The sequence below is a fragment of the Panthera uncia genome (genome assembly GCF_023721935.1).
Source record: "Panthera uncia isolate 11264 chromosome A3 unlocalized genomic scaffold, Puncia_PCG_1.0 HiC_scaffold_12, whole genome shotgun sequence".
In the NCBI taxonomy this organism is placed as follows: Eukaryota; Metazoa; Chordata; class Mammalia; order Carnivora; family Felidae; genus Panthera; species Panthera uncia.
The window spans coordinates 40,112,499-40,133,549 of record NW_026057579.1 but is presented as its reverse complement, the minus strand read 5'-3'; the positions used below and the strand labels follow the sequence as shown (position 1 = coordinate 40,133,549).

At 57.9% G+C, this 21,051-nt stretch overlaps 1 protein-coding gene across 6 annotated transcripts in view; it reads right to left on the bottom strand.

The window, feature by feature from the left end:
- Positions 1-21,051, bottom strand: part of PHRF1 (PHD and ring finger domains 1) — a 30,515-nt gene that overhangs the window by 9,217 nt on the left and 247 nt on the right. For 2 of the 6 annotated variants that reach the window (XM_049652665.1, XM_049652669.1), the window contains exons 2-9: positions 16,364-16,479; positions 15,834-15,953; positions 11,708-11,931; positions 8,797-8,880; positions 7,197-7,315; positions 3,720-3,817; positions 3,354-3,529; positions 2,373-2,502 (exon numbers count right to left, since the gene is read on the bottom strand). In XM_049652665.1, coding sequence (XP_049508622.1) covers positions 2,373-2,502; positions 3,354-3,529; positions 3,720-3,817; positions 7,197-7,315; positions 8,797-8,880; positions 11,708-11,931; positions 15,834-15,953; positions 16,364-16,457 — 1,045 coding nt within the window. In that variant the 5' untranslated portion in view covers positions 16,458-16,479. Of the gene's footprint in view, positions 1-2,372; positions 2,503-3,353; positions 3,530-3,719; positions 3,818-7,196; positions 7,316-8,796; positions 8,881-11,707; positions 11,932-15,833; positions 15,954-16,363; positions 16,480-20,650; positions 20,794-21,051 lie in introns of all 6 variants that reach the window. The other 4 variants (XM_049652670.1, XM_049652671.1, XM_049652667.1 and 1 more) reach the window with 3 other exon arrangements.

Sequence of the window (21,051 nt, the reverse complement as noted above, 5' to 3'; positions counted from 1 at the left end):
CACGGAGCCTGGAGCCTGTTTCCGATTCTGTGTCTCCCTCTCTCTCTGCCCCTCCCCAGTTCATGCTCTGTCTCTCTGTCCCAAAAATAAAATAAAAAACGTTGAAAAAAAAAAAATTAAAAAAAAAAAAAAAAAAAAAGACGGGGCGCCTGGGTGGCTCGGTCAATTAAGCGTCCGACTTCGGCTCATGTCATGATCTCACGGTTCGTGAGTTCAAGCCCCACGTCAGGCTCTGTGCTGACAACTCAGAGACTGGAACCTGCTTCGGATTTTGTGACCTCCTCTCTGTCCCTACCCTGCTCGCGCTGTCTCAAGAGCAAATAAACATTAAAAAAAAATTTTTTTTAAAAAACCAAAAGAGAAAGAAAAGAAAAGAAAAGAAAAGAAAAGAAAAAAGAAAGAAGGAAGGAAGGAAGGAAGGAAGGAAAAGAAAAGACACAAAGGCCGTGCTTCCAGGGCTCCTGGGAGGGAGCAGATGAGTGAGGGAGAGGGAGGCCAGGCCAGGCTGGCTCCGTGGGGACTCCACTCGTTCGTCCCAATGTTTCCACCACTTTGGCAAAAGTCTATAAAAAGCATTAAAAAACTCACTAGCAAAGCCAACAGAAGAAAACCAAACCAGCAAAAAGGCACAACCAAGCACAGATCTATGCAGCTGCCCGCACGCAGGTAGAGTGCACACCAGGGGCTTGGTGGTGTGCACGTGAGGGACAGAGGAAAACCCCTGCAGTCAGTCCTGCCTGCTCAGCGCCGGCACGACCCAGCCGTGACCCTGAGGCCACGGTCTAATGGAGACTCAGCGAGCAGGCAGGGTGCTGGCCCCGAGGGGTCGAGTTTTAACACAAGGAGACACAGACGTGAGACACGAGGAAAACCTCAGGAACGGTATGACCGTGGTGTGGATTGCCCAGCTCCAACAGCCGGGAGCGATGACCGACCCCTGGCAGAGAACTCGCACGGAGCTCAGTTTGCTATCGTGAGTCCTGCTCCGGCGGACAGGAGACAGCATCCCCGAAAAAGGGGAGAGGCCACACGAGGCACGCGGACACAGGCGGCCACTCCAGCACAGCCCCAAGCAGGAAGCTGGGACAGCACCGGGTCTCCGCCCTGACGGCGGGGGACACAGGGCATGTCCGACACATACCGAGTCACAGGAAAGCTCACTGGCATGGTGAGGACACACGCCGCCCGGTCCCTGCGTGGGCGAGGACGCGCAGCACTCTGGTTCACAGACTGCCGACAGGGGTAGTACGAAGTGCTACGCGACCTGGGACGCACATCTACCCGATGAGCCAGCAGCCGGGTCCTGTGCTGACCCGAAATGAAACCCTGCCCACAGGAAGACGGGTACGAGAACGGGCAGGACTTCGCGCCTTTGTCCTCTACGGCCGTGATCACAACACAAAGTCAACCCTCGACAGCAAAGGGGACAAAGTGCGGCCTTTCCGTGTGTGGGGGGGCAGACTGTGGGGCGGGGGGGGCGCTCCCTCAACAACAAGCAGAAGCCAGCCAGCCAGCCACTGCCAGCCACTGGCACCCACAACCACACACGCTAAGCTGGAGCACACTCAGCACCTCACAAAGGTCTCATTACGTGAAGTCTGAAAACACACCAAACTGACACCCAGCGCTGAGGAGGACAGCAGGGCTGCCTGGCGGGGCTGGGACGGGACCCGCCTGGGACGGGACCCGCCTGGGACTTGGGAACCGGCTGGGACGGGACCCGCCCGGGACGGGACCCGGCTGGCGGGGCTGGGACCTGGCTGGCGGAGCTGGGACGGGCAGGGCCAAGCCAGCTGGACGTTACGTCTGTCAAACCTGGAACCACACGGAGCGGACACACCACACTCTTATCTCGATGAAGCGGACTTTAAAGACCTCGGATCCTAAGACGTGAATAAGACAGGTGTCCGTGAGGCCGCACTGGTCACACGTGATGGAGAAGGAAAAGGGCCCCTGGGAGCACAGTGCTAGCTGAAGAACGCACAGCTTGGAGACACGTGGCAAGAAAGCAATGAATTAATCATTGTTAATTGCTCCCACACAGCAAAGTCCAGAACCTGGGTCTTCCTGATCTACTGTGGCATTTAGGGAAAAGAAAAGGCAATTCTGCCAAATTCTCCAGAAGCTTCCTGACCAACGACACGAAGGCCAAGTGGCCCCGACACGCACGCAGAGAGCATGGCCGCAGGGACCTCACCGCCCACAGTGGGTGTTCACAAGGATGACGCGGACCAGACCCAGCTGGCCCACAAGACGTCCGTGTGCCACTTCTGCTACCTGAAAACCCAGGTGACGGCGGCAGGAGGAACTCCGGGGGAAGGCCCTGCGGGGCGAGCGTGCGGCCCTCACCGAGCCAGCACACCCGGGCTTACCTGCTCTCCTCCTGCGTTTTGCGGGGGCTCGGGGCGCCACGGGGCGCTGGTACACGGCAGTGCTCAGACCGGCAGCGACAGCCTCAATGGTCTCATCCAGCAGAGAAGACATGAGGTACCGTGGGACATGCTACACGGGAAGGAGGGTGCCGTCAGCAAGGCGACTGCCCTCAGGCTGTTCATACCACCCGCTGTGCCCCGTGAGGACTCTGGGCATTCCTGCCGGGGAGCCCCCGAGGGTCAACCCTGCACACACACCCGCCAGGCTAACCGCAAAAGCCAGACGGCCACCAAGAGCTTCCTGTGGGCACTACGGGGCCGGGGGTGGAGGGGGGGGGGGGTGCTCCTGAGAAGCAAGTTCAGGGTGAGAATAAAGAATGAGGGCCAGGAAGGCCGCAAGGAGCCAACGGCACAGCCAGTGCCAACGAGTCAGCACGCCGTGCCGGTGCAGAGCCAGCCGGCATAGTCTGGGGACCAGAGAGAGGAGATCGAGGGACAGAGAGGAAAGAGCAGCCAGAGCAGGGCACCAGGTGGACACAGGAGCGGGTGATGGCGTGGGGCACCAGCCCCCACGAAGTCCTCCGCCCCTCCCCATCGGCTGACGCCCCCTTGGGTGAGCACGCCGACCTGTGACAGGCACTGCTGCCCCCGGTTGGTGTTGCTACAGGACGGGGCGCACACCCGGAGGGAGGCTGGAAGGGTCGGCGTGGGGCCCTCCCTGCAGGACTGTGGACTGGAAGAGACCAGCTCTCTGCTCCTGCTCCCTCGGGCCTGCCGGGCTCGGTTCCCCGCACGGCAGCCAGGACACGCCCGCAGGTGCACGCCGCTGCCCTCGCAGGCCCCACCCTGCCGTCCGCACCCCTCCGCTGTGCCCACCACCCAGAGCATTTGGGCAGCCAAGGTGCACCAAGATGGGGCGGGCGGCACCCAGAGGGGCTGAACCAGGAGCAGCCTCGCAGCCACAGCGTCGTGCGCACCCACCTGGATTCTCCTGGCGGTGGAGATCCGATTCCGGTTCACGGTCGCTCGGACCCTCTCGCTCTGTCGTGTCCTGGCAATGGCACGGGTCCTCCCCACGTGAGGCCGAAGCCGGCTGGTGGTGGGCACCACGTCAGCCAAGATCAGGGAGACCTCCTCCTCACTCACGGGACCTGCATCTGGGAAGAAAGAAAACCCTGGACTGATGTGGGGCTGCCACGCCCCCATCCTGGCAGGGGGACTGAGTGGGAGGCAGGGGGCATCCCCCTGGAGCCTGGGCTGCCCTGCTGGAGAGCCCCGCAAGTTCTCCCACAAGACGAGAAGCCCCCCGCCCCCCTCAGCACGCCCTGCCTGAGAAGGAAACCTTACCAGCGGTGGGAGCAGCTCCAGGGGCAGCACATTCGGGACAGAACCACTCGTCCACTGGTACCTCCTGGAGAGGAGGCTCCAAACATTCCATGTGGTACCTACCGGAACACAAGGGTGGCAGACAAGTGTCAGTCTCCCTGCCGTAACCGAGTGAGCCACACAACGGTCATCCAAATGTGCCCCAAGGCCGCTGTGCACCCTGCGATAGACTGGACTGCGTCCCCTGAAAGCAAACACTCAGTGTGACCGTATTTGGAGATGGGGCCTCTGGGGAAGGGGGGAATTAAACGAGGTCATGAGGGTGGTAACCGTGGACCCAGGTCCTTAGGAAAGGGAGCGACCCAGAGCTCCCTCTCCCCAGCAGAGGGGACACCACAAGCACACAGCAAGAAGGTGCTGCTGGCAGCCTGGGTCATCTCCCCAGAGCCTGACCCTGAGGCATCTGGAGCCCACCCAGAGGTGTGCTCAGATGGGAGACAGCAGGCTGGTGATACTCCCGCAGTCCTTCCCGGGGGCATGCTGGGGATCTCTGCTCACCAAAAGGGGCCCTGACAGCCCCTGAACCCTGCAGGGGAGGCACACTACGTGGACGGACCGAGCTAAGAAAGTGGCCACCTGACCCGGGCCACTGCGTCCTGTGGGGGCTCTGCCGCTGACCATGGCAGGGATCTGGCGCCTGACTGTGGCTGGAGGCTCATCTCTGGTTGGCAGACGTCAGCTTGCCCTCCCCCAACCCGGCTGTCACTCAGCAGCCCCGAGAGTTTCAAATGTTGACACCTTACACTTCATACTCCAGTCTGAGAAGCTCAGGGAAAAAGAAAGGTTCTGTCTGCTGAAAGCAAACGGAAATGTAGCCTAACCGTGGTTTTCCAGGTGCTTCAATCCAGTCTCCATGGAAAGCAGTTTGGGAAGAGTCACCGCTGGCATGGGCCACCTGCGCCAGCCTGCTCCAAACTTCATCCCAAGACTCCACACAGCCCTGAGCCAGGCAAAACCCCATGCGGACACCCTGCCCTGAAGACACGAGGGCAGACTCAACTCTGCTCACAGACCACGTACTGCTCACGGTGCTGGCACACAAGCAGCCAGGGACACAGAATTCCAGGTGGAAGCCCTCACTCCATGAACCCCTCGCCAGGACCTCACATGAGGACCGCAGGGATGGGGGTGAGGGGGCTCCTCCTGGAGTGTAACTCAGCCCAGCGTCAAGTCCTAGGGAGCACCCCAAAACCCCAAGTAGATTCCAGCCTCAGGAGATCTCCTACGTGGTCTCGGGAACAAAATCTCACAAAGCATTCCAAGGATCCAACGTGGGCCACCCTACGTTCTCCTCACACAAGCTCCAGGGCCTCAAGCAGAGGCCACTGGTGCGTGTGACGGGTGCCCAACCCGGCCAGCCTACGTCCAGCACAGTCACCCCACGGGGTAGACTCACACCCAGTGAGGGCCACAAGATGCCCATGAGGATGGGGGCATAGCTCCCGTGCCAGGCATGCTGCTCTGCCCAGCAGTCACAGCCACCGAGAATGGACCGCCTACCCAGCAAGGACAGCTGTGGCTACCTGATGCGGTGATGTCAACTGTCTCCCTAGTGACTGCCCCTCTATGTTAAACAGAGAAGTTTAAAAAATCAGAGATGCTCTTTATCTTACTTCCTGTAACAATGAAAGGATGTGGCGTATTCCTGTTATCTACAGAAAACCTTATGACTCTATTTTCAGAAGAATAGTAGAGTAATTTCAGACTTGATTTTTAAGTTAAAAAACAACCGTTAACAAAAACTGAGCAGACTGCAGGGGTGCCTGTGGGGCTCAGTCACCGAAGCGTCTGACTTGGGCTCAGGTCAAGATCTCTCGGCTCATGGGTTCGAGCTCCACGTCGGGCTCTGTGCTGACAGCTCAGAGCCTGGAGCCTGCTTCGGATTCTGTCTCTCCCTCTCTGTCCCTCTACCGCGCGCGCGCGCGCGCTCTCTCTCTCTCTCTCTCAAAAATAAAAAAACATTAAAAAAAACAAATTGAGCAGACTGCAAATATTAACGGTCTGAGGACGTTTGGACACGTAAGACCTGCACTCAAACAGCTGTAACGTTTAGCTCTACCAGCACCTTTTGTACTGAGTGCTGTCCGCAAGGCCAGCAGAAGACACCCAAGTTTAGCACTCGGCTGGGGGGCCGTGGGCTGCAGAGGCAGGGCCAGTGACAAGGGCCACAGGCAGGCCTTCTTCCCACCTCGAATGGCCTCTCCTGTGGCATCCAGCTGTCCCAGGCCCTTCCTTCACATGCCCAGAATGGCCACGAACACACCGGGAAAGGATCTGTTTTAGGCATGAGCAGAGTTCTGAGGGCTAAGCTACCCTCTTGGCCCCAGGTCCCTACGAAACCACATTTCTTCAGCTTCCTGCTTGCACTCGGTCCCATCAGTAAATTAGCACAGGGACAGCAAGAGCAGGGCGCTGGCTCTGTCACCCAAGGCAGCACCCTCCTGTCCGCCAGACTCACAGCCACCAGTGAGCGGGGGCTGTCAGACAAGGCGACTCCCGGAGACCCCACACTGGAGCACCGATCCAGCACGCGCACGGGCAGAGCCTTGCAAGAAGGGAGACCAGACAGCGCGTATCTGAGCCTAGGAGGTGGGACTGGAGAGGGAGGCCCCTGGGAGGTGCCTCAGGAAGACAAAACGCACAGCACATGGCATCTGTCTGGGGAGGAAGGCACCCGGAAGGTGGGCTCCGGTCAGCAGTCAAAGGGAATAAACTCTGAGCCTCCAGAGCCAGCTCTGGGCCACCAGGGCGTGACACTTCCTACCTCCTGCTGCTTCTCAGTCCAGGCCTCAGAGGGGCTACCTGTTACCCAAGAGAAAGCTCCAAACCTGCCAGCCTCACGGGATTCTCTGCCACTCGTGCCCCAAAGGAGAAGTTTCTGTAGCCCTCTCACCACAGCCTGGTGGCAGAAAAATTCCTTAGACACCCAGCAATGCCTCCTGTGCTGGAAGGAGGCCCAAGAAAGGCTCCCAGGAGCCAGGGCCCGCTGGACACAGGGTCACCTGCCCTCACAGAAAGCAGGGGTCCTGCACAAGCCCTTCTCTGGGCCCCCAGCCCCAATCTCTCACGTGCCCCTCACCTTTTTTGCAGTCTCGATGCGTCACGAGTCCCCTCAGAATATCTTGTGAGTCCCCTCAGAATATCTTGTGAGTCCCCTCAGAATATCTTGGGGGAACGGGTAGAGGATATAAATGGTGGGAACAAAAGAGCCTGGGAGACCTGCTGGTAACCCACCAGCGGCCTGGGGTTCAGCGTTCTGAATACCGGGGGGCGTGGCCCCCCTGAGCATCACAGAGATGATCTGTGGGTACGAAGCACAGAAGCAGCCCTGCAGGACTTCCCTCTAACACGTTAACTTAACACTCCAGTCTCAGAGGCTGGGCTCGGCAGGGACCGGGGCACGAAGGCCTCGTCTGCCTCGGAAGCCGCCGTGCTCACCCCGCGTCGCAGCCGTCGCAGAGAAGCAGCCGGTCCTCCCGGTCGCTCCTGCCACACACTTCACAAAAGGTGGGGTCTTCCTCCTCATCCCGGCCGGCTCTGGCGTTTTCCACCGGAACCTGAAACAGAGAAGCCCCGCCGGTCAGCGACAAGCGGAGCCCAAATCCGAGGCGCGGCTGCTGGGCCGGTGCAGAGCACACTGAGCCGCCTCTCGACACGCACGCAGGCTCCGCGGGCCCGGAGGCTCTGGGGCAAAGTGCGCACGGCAACCACGTGCAGGCAGTTAGCCGAGAGAAACAGCGAACCCAACGGAAAACAGAGGACGACCCATGGAAAGGTCCCCAGACCAAGCAGGTGGGGACCCCCAGGGCAGCGGCGCTGGAGCCGTGAAGAGGGAAGAGAATAAGAGCCGGAGGCCCGCATTCTCTCGAGAACCGTGGCAGCGGCGGTCACAGCTGCGCACGGAGAACAGCCCTCTACGGGCAGGCGAGGAGGCGCGACCACCAAGACTCCGTGATCCAGGGCCTGAGACGCACCAGGTGCTCAGATGCTTCCTTCCCCTGCCCGTCTCCCCGCGCCCCAGAACGACCCGGCCTCCGCGCTTCTCTCCGTCCGTCCGCGTCAGCCCCCCAGGTCACACACCCCACCGCTCGCTCGCCCGCCCTTTACTCCGGGGCCAGGATGGGACTCGGGGGCCTCCCCAGCCTCCGGCACCGTCTGCACTGGACGTGCAGTCACTCTCCCATCTTCCCCAACTGCACTAGCCGGTGTGCCCCCTGGACTCCCCACCCCCCAGCTCCCTGCACACACAGGAAGGGCTCGGGGACATGCGCTTGGGTGGCAGATGCTCCAGGTAGGTGAGGACCGGCTACACGGAAACGGAGGCCCCGGTTCCAGGGAAGGAGGGCAGCGTCTGGGACAGGTGACGGGGACCCGAACGAGCAGAAGCAGAGCCGCCGCCTCCAGCCCAGCACTGTGCCCACGAGAAATCTGCACACAAAGAGCCAAGTCCCCGCGCATCTACGGCTTTGTGCGCCGTGTAAATAAAACGGCAGGTCTACGGCTAGCTGCACGACACACGTCGAAGGCGTGTCCTCGAGTCTCTGTAACGTTTCTCCTCAGCAACAGAAGACACTGACAGGCCCTTCAAGCCTCTCACGAGCAGACAAGCAAAAGAACAAAGGAGAACCACTTCCTGTCCCAGCCCCCCGGCACACGGCCCCGCCCCGGCCCAGCACCAGCAGATGCGTGGTCCCGAGACGGCAGGCGTCCTCGCCCGGGCCTGGCCTCCCCCGTGGCTGTCGTGGCCGAAGAGAAGCTGTGAGCTGTAGAGAAGGCTTGTGGGAGTGGGGGAGAGGAAGTGCGAGGGACACGCCAGCTGCACCGCCCACAGCACGCGGGCCCGTCGACCAGACAGCACACCCCTGTGGCCGCTGCTCACGCTCCAGACGCTTCCGCGGGTTTCTCAAAAGCACTTAACCAGTATTTACTCACTTCAGGAAAGCAAATCAGCTTGTGAGCACACGTTCTCCCATTAGACAGGGACCAACATGATGATAAGGTGTGGGGAGGGGCCCTCTAGCACAGCATCTGCACTTACCTTCTTCAAGATTTTACCGCCAAACCGAGTTCGAATACAGATACATTTAAATATAGTTCGATCAACTGGACAGGAATTGGCATTCTGTAAGAAATAAAAATTGCATCGGGATCCTATAGGATCGTTTTCACGACTAATACCACATTCGAAATAGAACATTCCCTTAGAAGTAAGAACTTCATCTTACACTGAAAATCTACTTTCTACGGTCCACGTGCCCCGTGCCGAGTGGCTGGGAGCACAGCAGCGAAGCCAAAAGACAAACCCCCACCGTGCAGGGTTGCTCTCCTGCTGGGGAGGAGGGAAGGCAGGCTAGCCATGAGCGCACACATAACATGCACGCACGTACGCGCACACAGGCGCACGCATGGCACGCACGTGCTAAATGCTAGGCACAAAGCGGGATGGGGGCCTTCCTGGGCTGGCCTCCAGCCAGGCCAGCCAGGATACTGGCCATTTCTGCGTCCCCTACCCCCTGGGCCGCGGTTCTCCGCGTGCACGAGGTTGCTCAACATCTGTTTCTTAGTAAATGCTGGTATTTCTTCACATAGTGTGGCCGGCTGCCCATCAAAGGTGACAAATGTTTCTTCTTTACTAATACGGTTTGGACACGTAGAAGTTTGTTTTAAAATACCTCTATCGTACAGAGCATACCCAACAACATGCACTCGAAACCGGACAAATTGACATCTGTGTGGTCAGCACCCAAGCCCTCCAGCCCCTCCCACCCACCCCTGCTCCGTCCCCCGGGGCTCCAGATGCCTGCCCTCAGGACCGGGACTCCAGCTGCACACGCCCACTCTTCACCAGCAGGTGCGTCCGAACGGTCGCCGGTGGTCGCCGGTGGTCGCCGGTTCCCGTGCCGTGTCCCACGCGGTGGGTAAAGACAAGCCGCCCACCCACCCGAGCAGGGTCTGCGCAGACGGACTCCCATCCTCTCGCCAGCTCACAGGGCAACGGTGCACGAGCCACATGGCTGGACACGTTACACCACCTCCACTCTGGGAGGTCCAGGGGCTCCCATCCTCCCGGGTCTCTGATCTACACTGCGCTAAGCCTCCTTCCCTGTCCCGACAGTTCCCGCATTTTCCCACGAAGGCTTCAGAGCACCACTTGCTAACTTTCAATCCTGGGGGGGGGGGGGGGGGGGGGGGGAGGGGCTGTGTGTGGGGTGTGAGCGGGCGCCCTTCCTCTCCATCTCTCCCACATGCCTGGAGAGCCCCGCTCCCAGCAGTGTGAGACGCTACCTGCTGTCTGCCGTGTGTGGTTGTCCCTACGAGTCCCCGCCACGCTCCCGGGGCCTGGTCTCCATTCCCGGACCAACCCGGTATACTCACCGGAGTTGTACAGATCCTAAGAGCCGGCACGCGACTGCCTTTTTCAAAAGGACTGCCAATTCTTGGCATTTGCTTTCTCTCCTCTACGAATCTCACGGCCCTGCTAGGCCCTGATGCTCTGGTTAGGGTGGCAATGAACTTGTACGTGACTGCCATCTCTCTGAGGTGGGATTTCCCTTCCAGAAAGTGCTTTCTTTAGTCAGTCTCAAAGGCTTTGAAAACCTCTCTAAAGGTCTCACGTGTCTTTTCCGGACTTATTTCTACGTATACCGTAACTTTTAATCTGTATTAATCTTGTGTCTGGCAATCTTGCCGAACTCCACATTACAGCAGCTCCTTGGTAAGATATCTGTATCGATAACTCACTATTTGCAAATAATAACTTCTCCTACGTGACACCTACACCTTTGTTTTCTCCTCGCGCTATTCCAGTACAACGTCGACTAGGCGGTAACCACCACCTGGTGGTGTTCCTCCATTTCCAAGGCTCTGCCTGCCACAAAAACCTAAACCTTGATCTGACGTGTGCTATGGATCCAGCACCACAGAGCAGGAACCAGTGGCATCAGGACAGGGAAGCCCTCAATCGACAGACGTCACGGGGAGCCAGCAGCCGCGTGGCCATGCGGACGGGTCACACAAACTCCCGCTGGAGATGCTCTGAGCTCTCTGGGAAAACGGGGAGCAGGGCTGGGGTTAGAGGCTATGGTGCTTCTGTTAATCTCGCTGAGTGAGGTGGTGGCATGGAGATCTGCCACGCTCACGCCGCGTCCACGTTGGTGAACTTACAGGGGAGGGGGGAGAGGGTGAGACAAAACATGGCAAGCAGACTTAACAGTTCTTGAAGGTGGGGGTGGGGGGCACACACCGCTCCTCCTGTACCGTGCTACTTCTCTGAACTGTCTCACGATAGGAAGTTTAATTCAAGGGGGCTCCCGCTTCTAAAACTCATCATGAAATACACCGTGTCTTTCTGGTAAATTCCCTTCAACTGTTTCAAGGATGGCTCCCTTCACTGCCGGTTATGACTCACTGCCAAACTGAATCGCTTGCTTTCTCTGCCTCTTTGAGATGACCCCACCTCGTGAGACTACAGCATACTAGGCTGACTCTGCTGACCACACACTGCGCCCAGGTCATTCAGGATTTCTGCGGACAGGTCCCCCAGGGATACCAACCCATAAATAATCCTCCTCATCCGATGCCCCACAGTGAGCTTTATCAGCAACCCCAAAAGCACACCAACAAAGCAAAGACCGGTCTAGGACCCAACCCTGTGGCCCCAATTTCTACTGGAGAGGAGAGAGAAGCGCCAGCAAAAGGCTAGCAACTGACAGGGTCACTTGCAAGTGGAGAGAGGGGGGTGCCCGGGTGGCTCGGTCGGTTGAGCCTGACTCTCGATGTCGGCTCAGATCACGATCTCATAGCTCGCGGGCTGTGCGAACAGCACAGAGCCTGCCTGGGGCTCTCTCACTCTCCCCCCCTCTGCTCCTCTCCCATAAATAAACTTAATAAAAACAAAAAGTCAACGGAGAGAGGCCATCCTGAAGGAAGAACCTCAGAGCCTCGCTCACCTTGGACCATTCCACAATACAGTCCAGGCAGAAATAATGGGCACAGTTCTCCGGTGTCCCCAGGGCCTGGTCCCGGAAAGCGTTGAGACAAATCGGGCAGCTCTCGGAATCGTCATCAGAATTAAATGCGCCATTGGCTTCCAACGTCCCCTGAGTATCCGCCACTGCCACTAACGTTTCCAAGCCTCCTTCTTCTCTTCCTTCTTCTTCAGAATCTTCAGAACCTTGAGAAAGAAGGGAGCACAACTTTGTGAGCTGGGACACTGGAAGCAAGCAGCCCACAACTGCACTCAGGAAAGTGTGTTTCCAAACCCCACACTCAAGGGACAGATCCCTTTCCTGCAGCCCTGCCCAGTGTAACCATCCCTGAGCACCTCACCCTGAAGCTGTGTCCAAACTAAGGGGATGTGACACTGGCTGAGTGGCCATACCAGCTCCTCTAGCCCCCACCTGGAGGCAGAATCAGAACCCTCACGATCAGGGCAGGTCCCAGGGGCCACCCCCATCTGACAACTGGGTTCCCTGCGGTGGCCCTGCTCGGCACAGCAGCCTCCAGACGGCGCCACGTGACCCCAAAACCCTTCTCAAAACATGATGTTAACAAGCCATCTGTCTCCGAGTGACACCTCCCTTATAGGTCTCTCGTTTTTCTTTCTTTGGGGATGTAGGGAACATAGATTCCTAACTAGGCAATTTGGCCGCAACAGTTCTGATCAGTTTCTGAGAAGTTCTAAGGCTGGGACTTGACCAGGAGAAAAGGAGACACTTTGAGTTCAGCACAGCAGTTGACACGTGCATTTAGTTTTCTCTCCCTCCCAAATTCCACTAAAATGAGACCCGAATTCCCTTGCACCAGAGGTGTGGCAGGCAGGGTCCTCACGAGCCCCAGCGCTCCTCCCCATCCAATCCACTGAAGTGTGGACACAGCAAGTGACTCAATTCCCTCTGCATGGCAGAGGGAACAATCCCTGGGGGCTCAAAGTAATCAGGTGACTCCTCTAACAGCCATGCTCCCCAGATGGTTGCAGAGAAAGAAGTCGGGGGATGTGCTCCCACGGCTGACATGACGTGCCATGCGGACGAAGGGAGGCCTCTAGGCGGTGAGGACAGTCTCCGGCTGGCAGCCGGCCAGCAGTCAGGACCTCAGCCCTACCCCCGCAAGGATCCGGATCCTGCCAACAAGCAGTGACCCCGGCGGAGGACCCTGAGCCTCAGACGGGAATCGTGGCCCTGTGACCCCTTGATGTCAGCTGGTGAGACCTGCGCGAAGGACCAGCAACCCACACCTGGACAGCTGGCCCCGCAAACACGGAGACAGTGAGCGCCCTGTCCTGAGCTGCCAGGTTGGCGACGATTCGTTACACGCCAGGGAAAAAAAAGAAAAGAAACTAATGAAATTGGCATGTACAGAATTTTGGAAAAGGCCAGGCAGAAAGCTGAGTGAACATGGGACTTTGCTCAAGGAAGCAGAAGCAGGTCGAAGCCAGGTGACCAGGCTCTTCCTACTGAATTCCGAAAGGCAAAGAACTGTCCACCTGAGGGCCACCTGGGCCTTGTGCAGCACCTCGGCTCACAGAGCAATGCCTCCGAAGTCTCTGAGGGACACTGACCAGCACTGATGAGGGTGGACACTCGTGCAGATGCGTGAGGCCCCGACTCATCTACCTCTGCCCACCCTTTCTAAGGGGCTGCTGGAGGTGCTCCCCACCAGGCGGGGGGGCAAACCGAGGACAGTGCAGATGAGGGTGCCAGCCTGGCTTGGCAGTGGGCAGTGGGCCTGAAAACCCGAGTGCTGAGGAACACAGGGTCCCGGAGAAGGGCATGGTCCCCGCTGGAGGAGACTGGAGTGGCCCGGGGCCGTGCCCGGAGCCGGCCACCGCGACTCACACTCCCTCGTCCACGACAGCTCCCTGCGGCGCTCGTGAGCGCGCAGCCTGCGGAGCGGGGGCGAGGCCACACGCAGATAGATCAGAGCCCTAAGTCCTCAGGTTTTATGGTAAGACTTAAGCAGATAATACTTAAATTGGAAACTCAGCAGACAGCAGTCAAGCGGTTTTCAGGAACAAACACTAGAGCAAGAAAAGCAACAAGTAAAAAAGCACCCCTGGGAAGGGCCGGGCCTAAAGGGGTGCAGGAAGTGCCCTTGTAGGAAACTCCCTTCTCAAGGTCTGACCACACTTCCCACACGGCACCTCTCTCGCTTCAAAGACCGAAGGGCACACGATTACGCTTCCAGGCCCGCCAGCCACGCCCAGAGCCCCGCGGCCTCCCTTCCTGGGGCTCCTCGCCACCTGCAGGCTCTGGCCCCGCATCTCCTTCTCTCCTGTCCTTCAGATCACAGCTTAGACGGGGTCTTTCTGGAAGTCTCTTGCTTCTTCAGGGCCGTAGAGCGCCCTTCCCACGACACCCCTGCACACCCACTCTTGACACGTATTACCCTTATTAGAACTGCTGCTTTGTGCCACTGTGTCTGCTGCTAAGTGGTGAGCTCAGGAGCAGCAGGGACCCCAGCCGAGCTGGCTCCTGCGTTCCCTCGGGCCCTGCCCAGATTCTCTGGCATCCAACAGGCCCTCAGACCTTTGCTCGAGGGAGGATGTCTTCTGGCTTCAGCCCTGCCAGCGCCGACTGTCTGTGCCTGAGACCGACGCCCCAACTCAATCTTGGGGGATATGCAGAAGAGCAGTAGTCGTGACCTGCAAACTCGGGCAGGATCTCACATCCCTGTGTCCAGGATTCAACACCTAACTCTGGGGGCGCCTGGGTGGCCCAGTCGATTGAGTGTATCACTCTTGATTTCAGCTCAGGTCATGATCTCTCTCCCAGTTTGTGTGTTTGAGTCCTGCGTCTGGGCTCTGCCCTCTCTCTGCCCCTCCCCCACTAGCGCTCTGCTCTCTTCGGAAATAAATAAAACTTATTAAAAAATCTAACTCTGGGGGGCGCCTGGGTGGCTCAGTCGGTTAAGCATCCGACTTCAGCTCAGGTCATGATCTCATGGTTTGTGAGTTCGAGCCCCGCGTCAGGCTCTGGGCTGACAGCTCAGAGCCTGGAGCCTGCTTCAGATTCTGTGTCTCCCTGTCTCTCTGACCCTCCCCCGTTCATGCTCTGTCTCTCTCTGTCTCAAAAATAAACAAACATTTAAAAAAAAAAAAACCTAACTCTGGAAGAATAGGTCACCAACACACACAAAGTTGCAAACTCACCCTGGCTCATGCCACTTCAGTCCTGGTCCCTCATGAGCACTGTCGCAAACATGAAAGGTTCCCTTTCTGGAACATTCTAACACTGATAACCACGGGAGCCAGAGTCAAATACACAGATCATGGTATTTGCTTTAAGACCATGCCTCTCCTGACTTAATGACTATGCCAGAAGGAAAGCAGCCATGAGCCAAACTTCCAAAGTCCAGCACCCTGTCAGCAGAGGGCCACACGTGCCCTCCCTCAGAGGAAGGTGATCACAGCTGGTCTTGGACAGGGTAGTCCGGCCTGGGGCCCTTGCAGGCCATGCACAGCCAGGGCAGCTAGAAGGGACAGTGAAGGAGGCGCTGTCAGCCTAACCAGAGTCGCCTGAAGCAACGTTCCCTGCGCAGCAGCTGAAGGGCACAAATGCCAACCAGGAAACCCGCGCCGTGAATTCCTCAATGAAGTCATCTCCTGCGTTTGCCAGCTCTCTCGGGCTCTGGTCAGAACGAGAACAAACCATAGACGACGCCACTGACCTGTTGAGAGTCCTGGCCAGGTGGCCCCGGGCCACAGCGAACCTCAGCTAAGCTAACCCTGCCCTGTACCTGCGGGTGTGGGAGCTGGGGCCACCAAGTGCACCCCGTGTGCTCGTCCTGGAAAGACCCCACTTCGTGATGCTCCGCCCTCTTAGACATTTGAGTCTCCTGCCGTCACCGGGGAAGAGGCCTGTGAGGCTGTGTCGTCAAACTGAACTCTTGACACAGAGGATGACAACCAAAGCGAGGGCTCGCCTTAGGGGACTGCCAGGCCCGACGAGCGGCCGAGGAGCCTCTTCGTAATTTCTACGGCCCTCAGCGGGCTCCAGTAACAACGCTGGGTGAACTGCTGTCCCTGCCCCCGCAAGAGGAAATACCAGGAAGCCATTCGGACGCCAGCGCTCTCACCGGATTGGTCCTCCAGACCGCCCTCCTCGTCCTCTCCATCGTCCTCTCCATCGGTGCTGTAGCTGCGCTCACTGCCCGTGTCCTCCTCAGAGCTGCCACTGCTGCCGTCACCGCTGTCTTCTAAGGCGAAAGAGATGAAGACACAAGCCCAGGGGAAGTGTCACACAATCAAGGCAGCAAAAGGCCAGGGCTGGCTCAGAGCTGCACAGAGGCGCTCCAGGCACCAACCAAAGCGTAGCTGCCCAGGTGAGGCTGGGGAAGGTGGGCTGGAAGGGGACAGATGCAGGGAAAGCACATTCTTCCCCACTAGCATCTGTCCCCGACACAAATAAAATGTATCACTAACCAACTTAAAAGCACAGAGTAACTTTTTAACAAAGACTGAGAGTTGAAATTAACACGAGTAAACAACCCTCCAAAGGGAACTCCAGCTTTTCCCAGAGCCAACAACCTGGACACGTGCAAGCCACCAAGGCCAGCTCCAACACCCGCTGGCCCACCTCCGTGGGAGAAGCCGGGGACCTGCTCACCGGCGCTGCTGGCCAGGACAGCAGGGTTGAGTCGCGAGCGTCCATCTGGCCCTGGGCTTCGGTCCACAAGCTCGTCCAGGCTGTCGTCATCCATCGCTAGACATTGGCGTTTGGCTCTGAAATTAACCAGAGTCAGGTAATTCCTAACTGTCCCAGGATGCCACACTCCCCCCATCTGCAAGCCCAACAGTCACTCCAGTGACACGTGTTCATCTGTAAGACACGAGGCCAAGCCGTGAGATATAGAACAAACACAACAACTCTAGGGGCGCGTGGTGGGGCTCAGTGGGCTGGGCGTCCCACCCTTGATTTCAATTTCTGCTCGGGTCATGATCCCAGGGTGGTGGGACGACCGGCATGAAGGTTCTGCTTAAGGTTCTCTCAAACCAAAAAACAAAGCAATTCTAACCACAAAGCTGTGCATACGTATAAAAAAAGGTAACGATTCCCATCTACAGAGTGATGTTCAAAGTCAAATCTCAATTTATAACGGACCTAATTTAGCTCAGTCTGGCAACATTTTTCTTCAGTCAGGCACCCACGACACCTTAACACTCCTGAAGAATCCCGACACCGGGCACGAATGAAATGGCTTATCACAAGCTGAGGCAAAGCGGGGTTTTTGATGCAGGGGGGTGGGAGGTGCCAGAAGGGCCTAGGTGACTAACAAAACCCCCTCCCTGCATCCCCTGCCATGTCACTCTCAGCCACAGCTGGCCAGCCCAACCTCGGCTCACCAGACCACCGCTGGGAGGCTGCGGGTCAGCCGGGGCTGCTCTGACCTCACCCCGAGAGCATCCACAGGGCACTGGCGAGACGCAACCGCCCAAGAGCAGCACGGAGTGCGGAGGTCGGGCTCCACCACTCAGCCACCATGGCCACTTGCTCTCGGGCTCTTGATCTCCAAGTGGGGACACCTGCCCTGCCTACTCTGCAAGACCGCTGCAAAGATGACACAGAAGACGTAGACAAACGACCTTGCAAACGCAGAAGACACAATCCGCCTCCTTCACCAGGCCTCCAACTTTGGAGCCCAAATAAGGGCTCCTTTCTCAACAACACGCTCACCTCGTTTCCCAGATGACTCTTGGAGGACACACTTAACTAAGACGTAATGAAGAAAACCCTCTCCGTGCACAGTGTGCTTCGGGCCAAGTCCACTCTCCACGGTCAGAGGAAAGGGGTTGCACAAAAGACCAGAAGGCAGAGGGGCAAAGCAGGAAGCTGGGTTAGGCCAGCATGCCCGAGCGCCAGGCAAGGTTCTCGTTTGCGGATCCCACGTGCAGGCTTCTCTCCCACGGGCCATGGGCCACCCGCCAAGAGCTTCACACGCACCATGGCACCCAGGAGAGGGGCGCTCACCACCACCTTTGTACAGGTGCTCCCAGAGAACAATCTCCTGGTGGGGCTAAGGTCAGGTTCAGATTCCAGAGTGCCTACCTAGCTTCCCTAACAAAGCCCCAGATCCTAGGGGCGCCGGGGTGGCTCAATCGGTTAAGCATTCGACTTTGGCTCAGGTCGTGATCTCGTGGTTTGTGAGTTCAAGACCTGTGTCGGGCTCTGTGCTGACAGCCTGCAGCCTGCTTAGGATTCTGTGTCTCCCTCTCCCTCTGCTCCTCCTCTGTTCATGCTCTCTCTCTCTCAAAAATAAATAAACTCAAAAAAAATTTTTTCAAACAAAGCCCCAGATTCTAGGATGACATTTCCTAAAACAGTGAGGGCATGTTGACGTGATGAAACTGTCAACTGCCTTATATTGCTTCCACCTGAAAATAATGCACTAAGAGATGGTTTTGTGGAGTTATTAACCCCCTAAAGCTACCACCTTTCTCGTACTTAGTGCTCTAAGGTTAAGAAAATGAGCCATACTTAGTCGGTTGAGTGTCCGACTTCGGCTCAGGTCATGATCTCAGGGTTTGTGAGTTCGAGCCCCGCGTCCGGCTGTGTGCTGACAGCTCGAAGCCTGGAGCCTGCTTCGGATTCTGTGTCTCCCTCTCTCTCTGCCCCTCCTCTGCTTGTGCTCTGTTGCTGTCTCGGTCTCTCAAAAACAAATAAACGTTAAGAAAAAAATTAAAAGAAAAAAAAAAACGGAAAGAAAATGGCCACAGTCCCACTCAACAAAGGGTCTGGTCTGCACCCTCAGTGCTTGGTGACTCAGCAACACAGCAGGGACCCAGCCTGTCCTACAAGTCCCGGCCGTGACTCCTGCTAGAGGCACACAGACTATGGGGCACGACATGCCACAGACCTTCCAGGAGAATGACACTTCTGTGGGCACAATGGCTTCAGGGCTCAGGGAAGAGGGCCTAGAACGCTCTGGCCACTGTCGTGAGCGTTCCCACACGTGGATTCCACAGAGTCATCCTGGGACAGCTGCTCCAGTACCTACCCCGCCCCTGCTGTGTGCAGCACACTTTCTTGCCCCACAAGAGGGGTAAATACAGCTCACCCTCAAACCACACGGGTTTGAAGTACACCGGGCCATTTACACGTGACACTGTTTTGGATAAGTACCATACTACAGATGTGCTCTCCTTCCTTAGGATTTCCTTGGCAGCATTTTTTTCTCTAACTTACTTTATAAGAACATGACCTGTGACATACACAAAACACGTGTCACCCAGCGGTTTCTGTCATCGGTAAGGCTTCCAGTCAACAGCAGACTATTGACAATAAAGTTTTCAGAGTCAAAAGTTGTATGTGGCAGTTGGACTGCATGGGGATGGGTACCCCAATCCCTGTGTTGTTCAAGGGTCGCCTGTACCATCGCACATAGACCTTCCAGTGAACCCTTAGACACCAGAAAATGTAACCCCTGAGGCCACCGAAGACACAACACAGCACACCTGAGGGCAGTTTTCTGGGTGCAAATCCTTACCCTGATGACGTGTCACACAAGCACCAGCTCAAAAGGAAAAACAACCCCTAGCTTCTCTGGTGCACTGCGACCCAGGTCCACCTAGAACGGGCAGTGGCGAGGCCTGCCTCCGAGGGCTGCCTGAAGAGGCCAACAAGGCCATAATGGGGTTTGGTACCCGGGGACTTGCCAGAAATGCCAGCCCAGGAATGGGGTCGAATCCCTGAGTCCCTGCCCCTGTGGGGTTCAGTCCCATGGCCTTGTACTCCTCCACCACTGCTGGGCAGGGAAAGGGTCGATTAGGAGGCTGAACATCGTCCCTTCCCGTTCCGTCACGCGACAGTTAGGACACTGGGGGAAAAAAAACCCAGGTGGCCTCTGAAATTACGTTCCAGAGCAAACACCTGTGCAAATACCAAGGCAGAGACCACAACTAGAGATCCCTACAGCCCTTTCCCTGTCAGAACTGCAATCAGAACTCTTCGTTCATGGGGACCCCAGCTTAGGACCTAATGGCCCACCAGCAGCCCCAGCCCAGACATACCTGCCCAGATGCACCGTCCCTACCTCTGCCCCTGTGTTCCAGATAACAGGCCGGGAGGCTGTCTGGCAGGAAGGCCCACGGCCCCCTCCCGGCTGCTGGCCGCCCTCGGCAGTGCTGGTGGTGCTCTGGGGTTCCCCTGCTCAAACTCTAGACTCAGGGCATCCAGGGGGAATAAGTGAGCCAGAAAAAATCTCTCTCTCTCTCTTTTCAAATGCAGGAACCCAAAGCACCTACAATTCCAACCGTCACTAAGGCAGCAAGAGCTTCAGTGGTAACTGGCACCTATGCCGAGACCGGAAGCAAGAGTGCCCGTCGCCAGGCCCTGGGCAAGGCTGCCAGGTCCAACAGTGCACACCGGGCCAGGGCTGTCATTCTCCATTCGCCGTCTGCCACAGAGGACAGGAGACCTTGGAACTGCAGACTGCAACGGAAGTGAAAAAGCTAGAGCCCCCTGAGGTCTTTGCAGGGCTGAGATGGCCACGGAGGGTCCGTGCTGGGGGGCTGCAGAGAGGACTAAAGCCAAGCTTGCCCCGTCAGAGCCTTGCCACTTGGCCGGGTGCAGAGAATGCACTGGAAGACGGCAGCTACTGTTATTCGGACTCCACGTTCTCCCATAAACACGAAGCCTGCGGGTGGTCCTGGGACAAGGAGGGTGTGCTAAGTGCCAAGTCAAACCTCACCTCAGCCTCACGTTCTACCCGTATGACCACTGGCTAGAAGGCGGCGCGCCAGGCAGACGCCAGAACGGTATGCAGTCTCCTGAACTGACAACGGGGTAACATGAGCGCCACTAAAGAGAGCACCGCCCCAGGGTCCCGGGCTGCGTTAACTCGGCGCTCTGGCTGCGCGCTCAGCAGCTGTGCGCCCCGTTGGCAAGTTACTTAACCTCTCCGGGGCTCAGCTCGGCTCACTTGTAGAAGAGGAAGGACGACCCCTACTCCCGGGGTTTGTTGTGAAGACTACGAGAGTTAACAGGAAATCATCCCGCGAACCACTCGGGCTGCCGAAGAAAGCAGTGACGACCGGGAGCTGGAAACGAGTTGGCAAAGGGTCACACCTCGCTCAGAGGGGAGAGCGATAACGCGGAGTTGGCGGGGGGGAGGGGGGGGTGCGCCGGACGGGGCGGGGTGCGCTCCCCGCGACTGGAGACCTGAGGCGGGCCACCCGGAAACCCGCCCGCAGGCCGAGGAGCCGCCCAGGCTCGGCGCGAGGCCTCCCTGCCCCGCGCCCGCCCGCCCGCGCCGAGCTCCCCGCCGCCCGCCCGGGGCCAGCGCGGCGCAGGCCTCG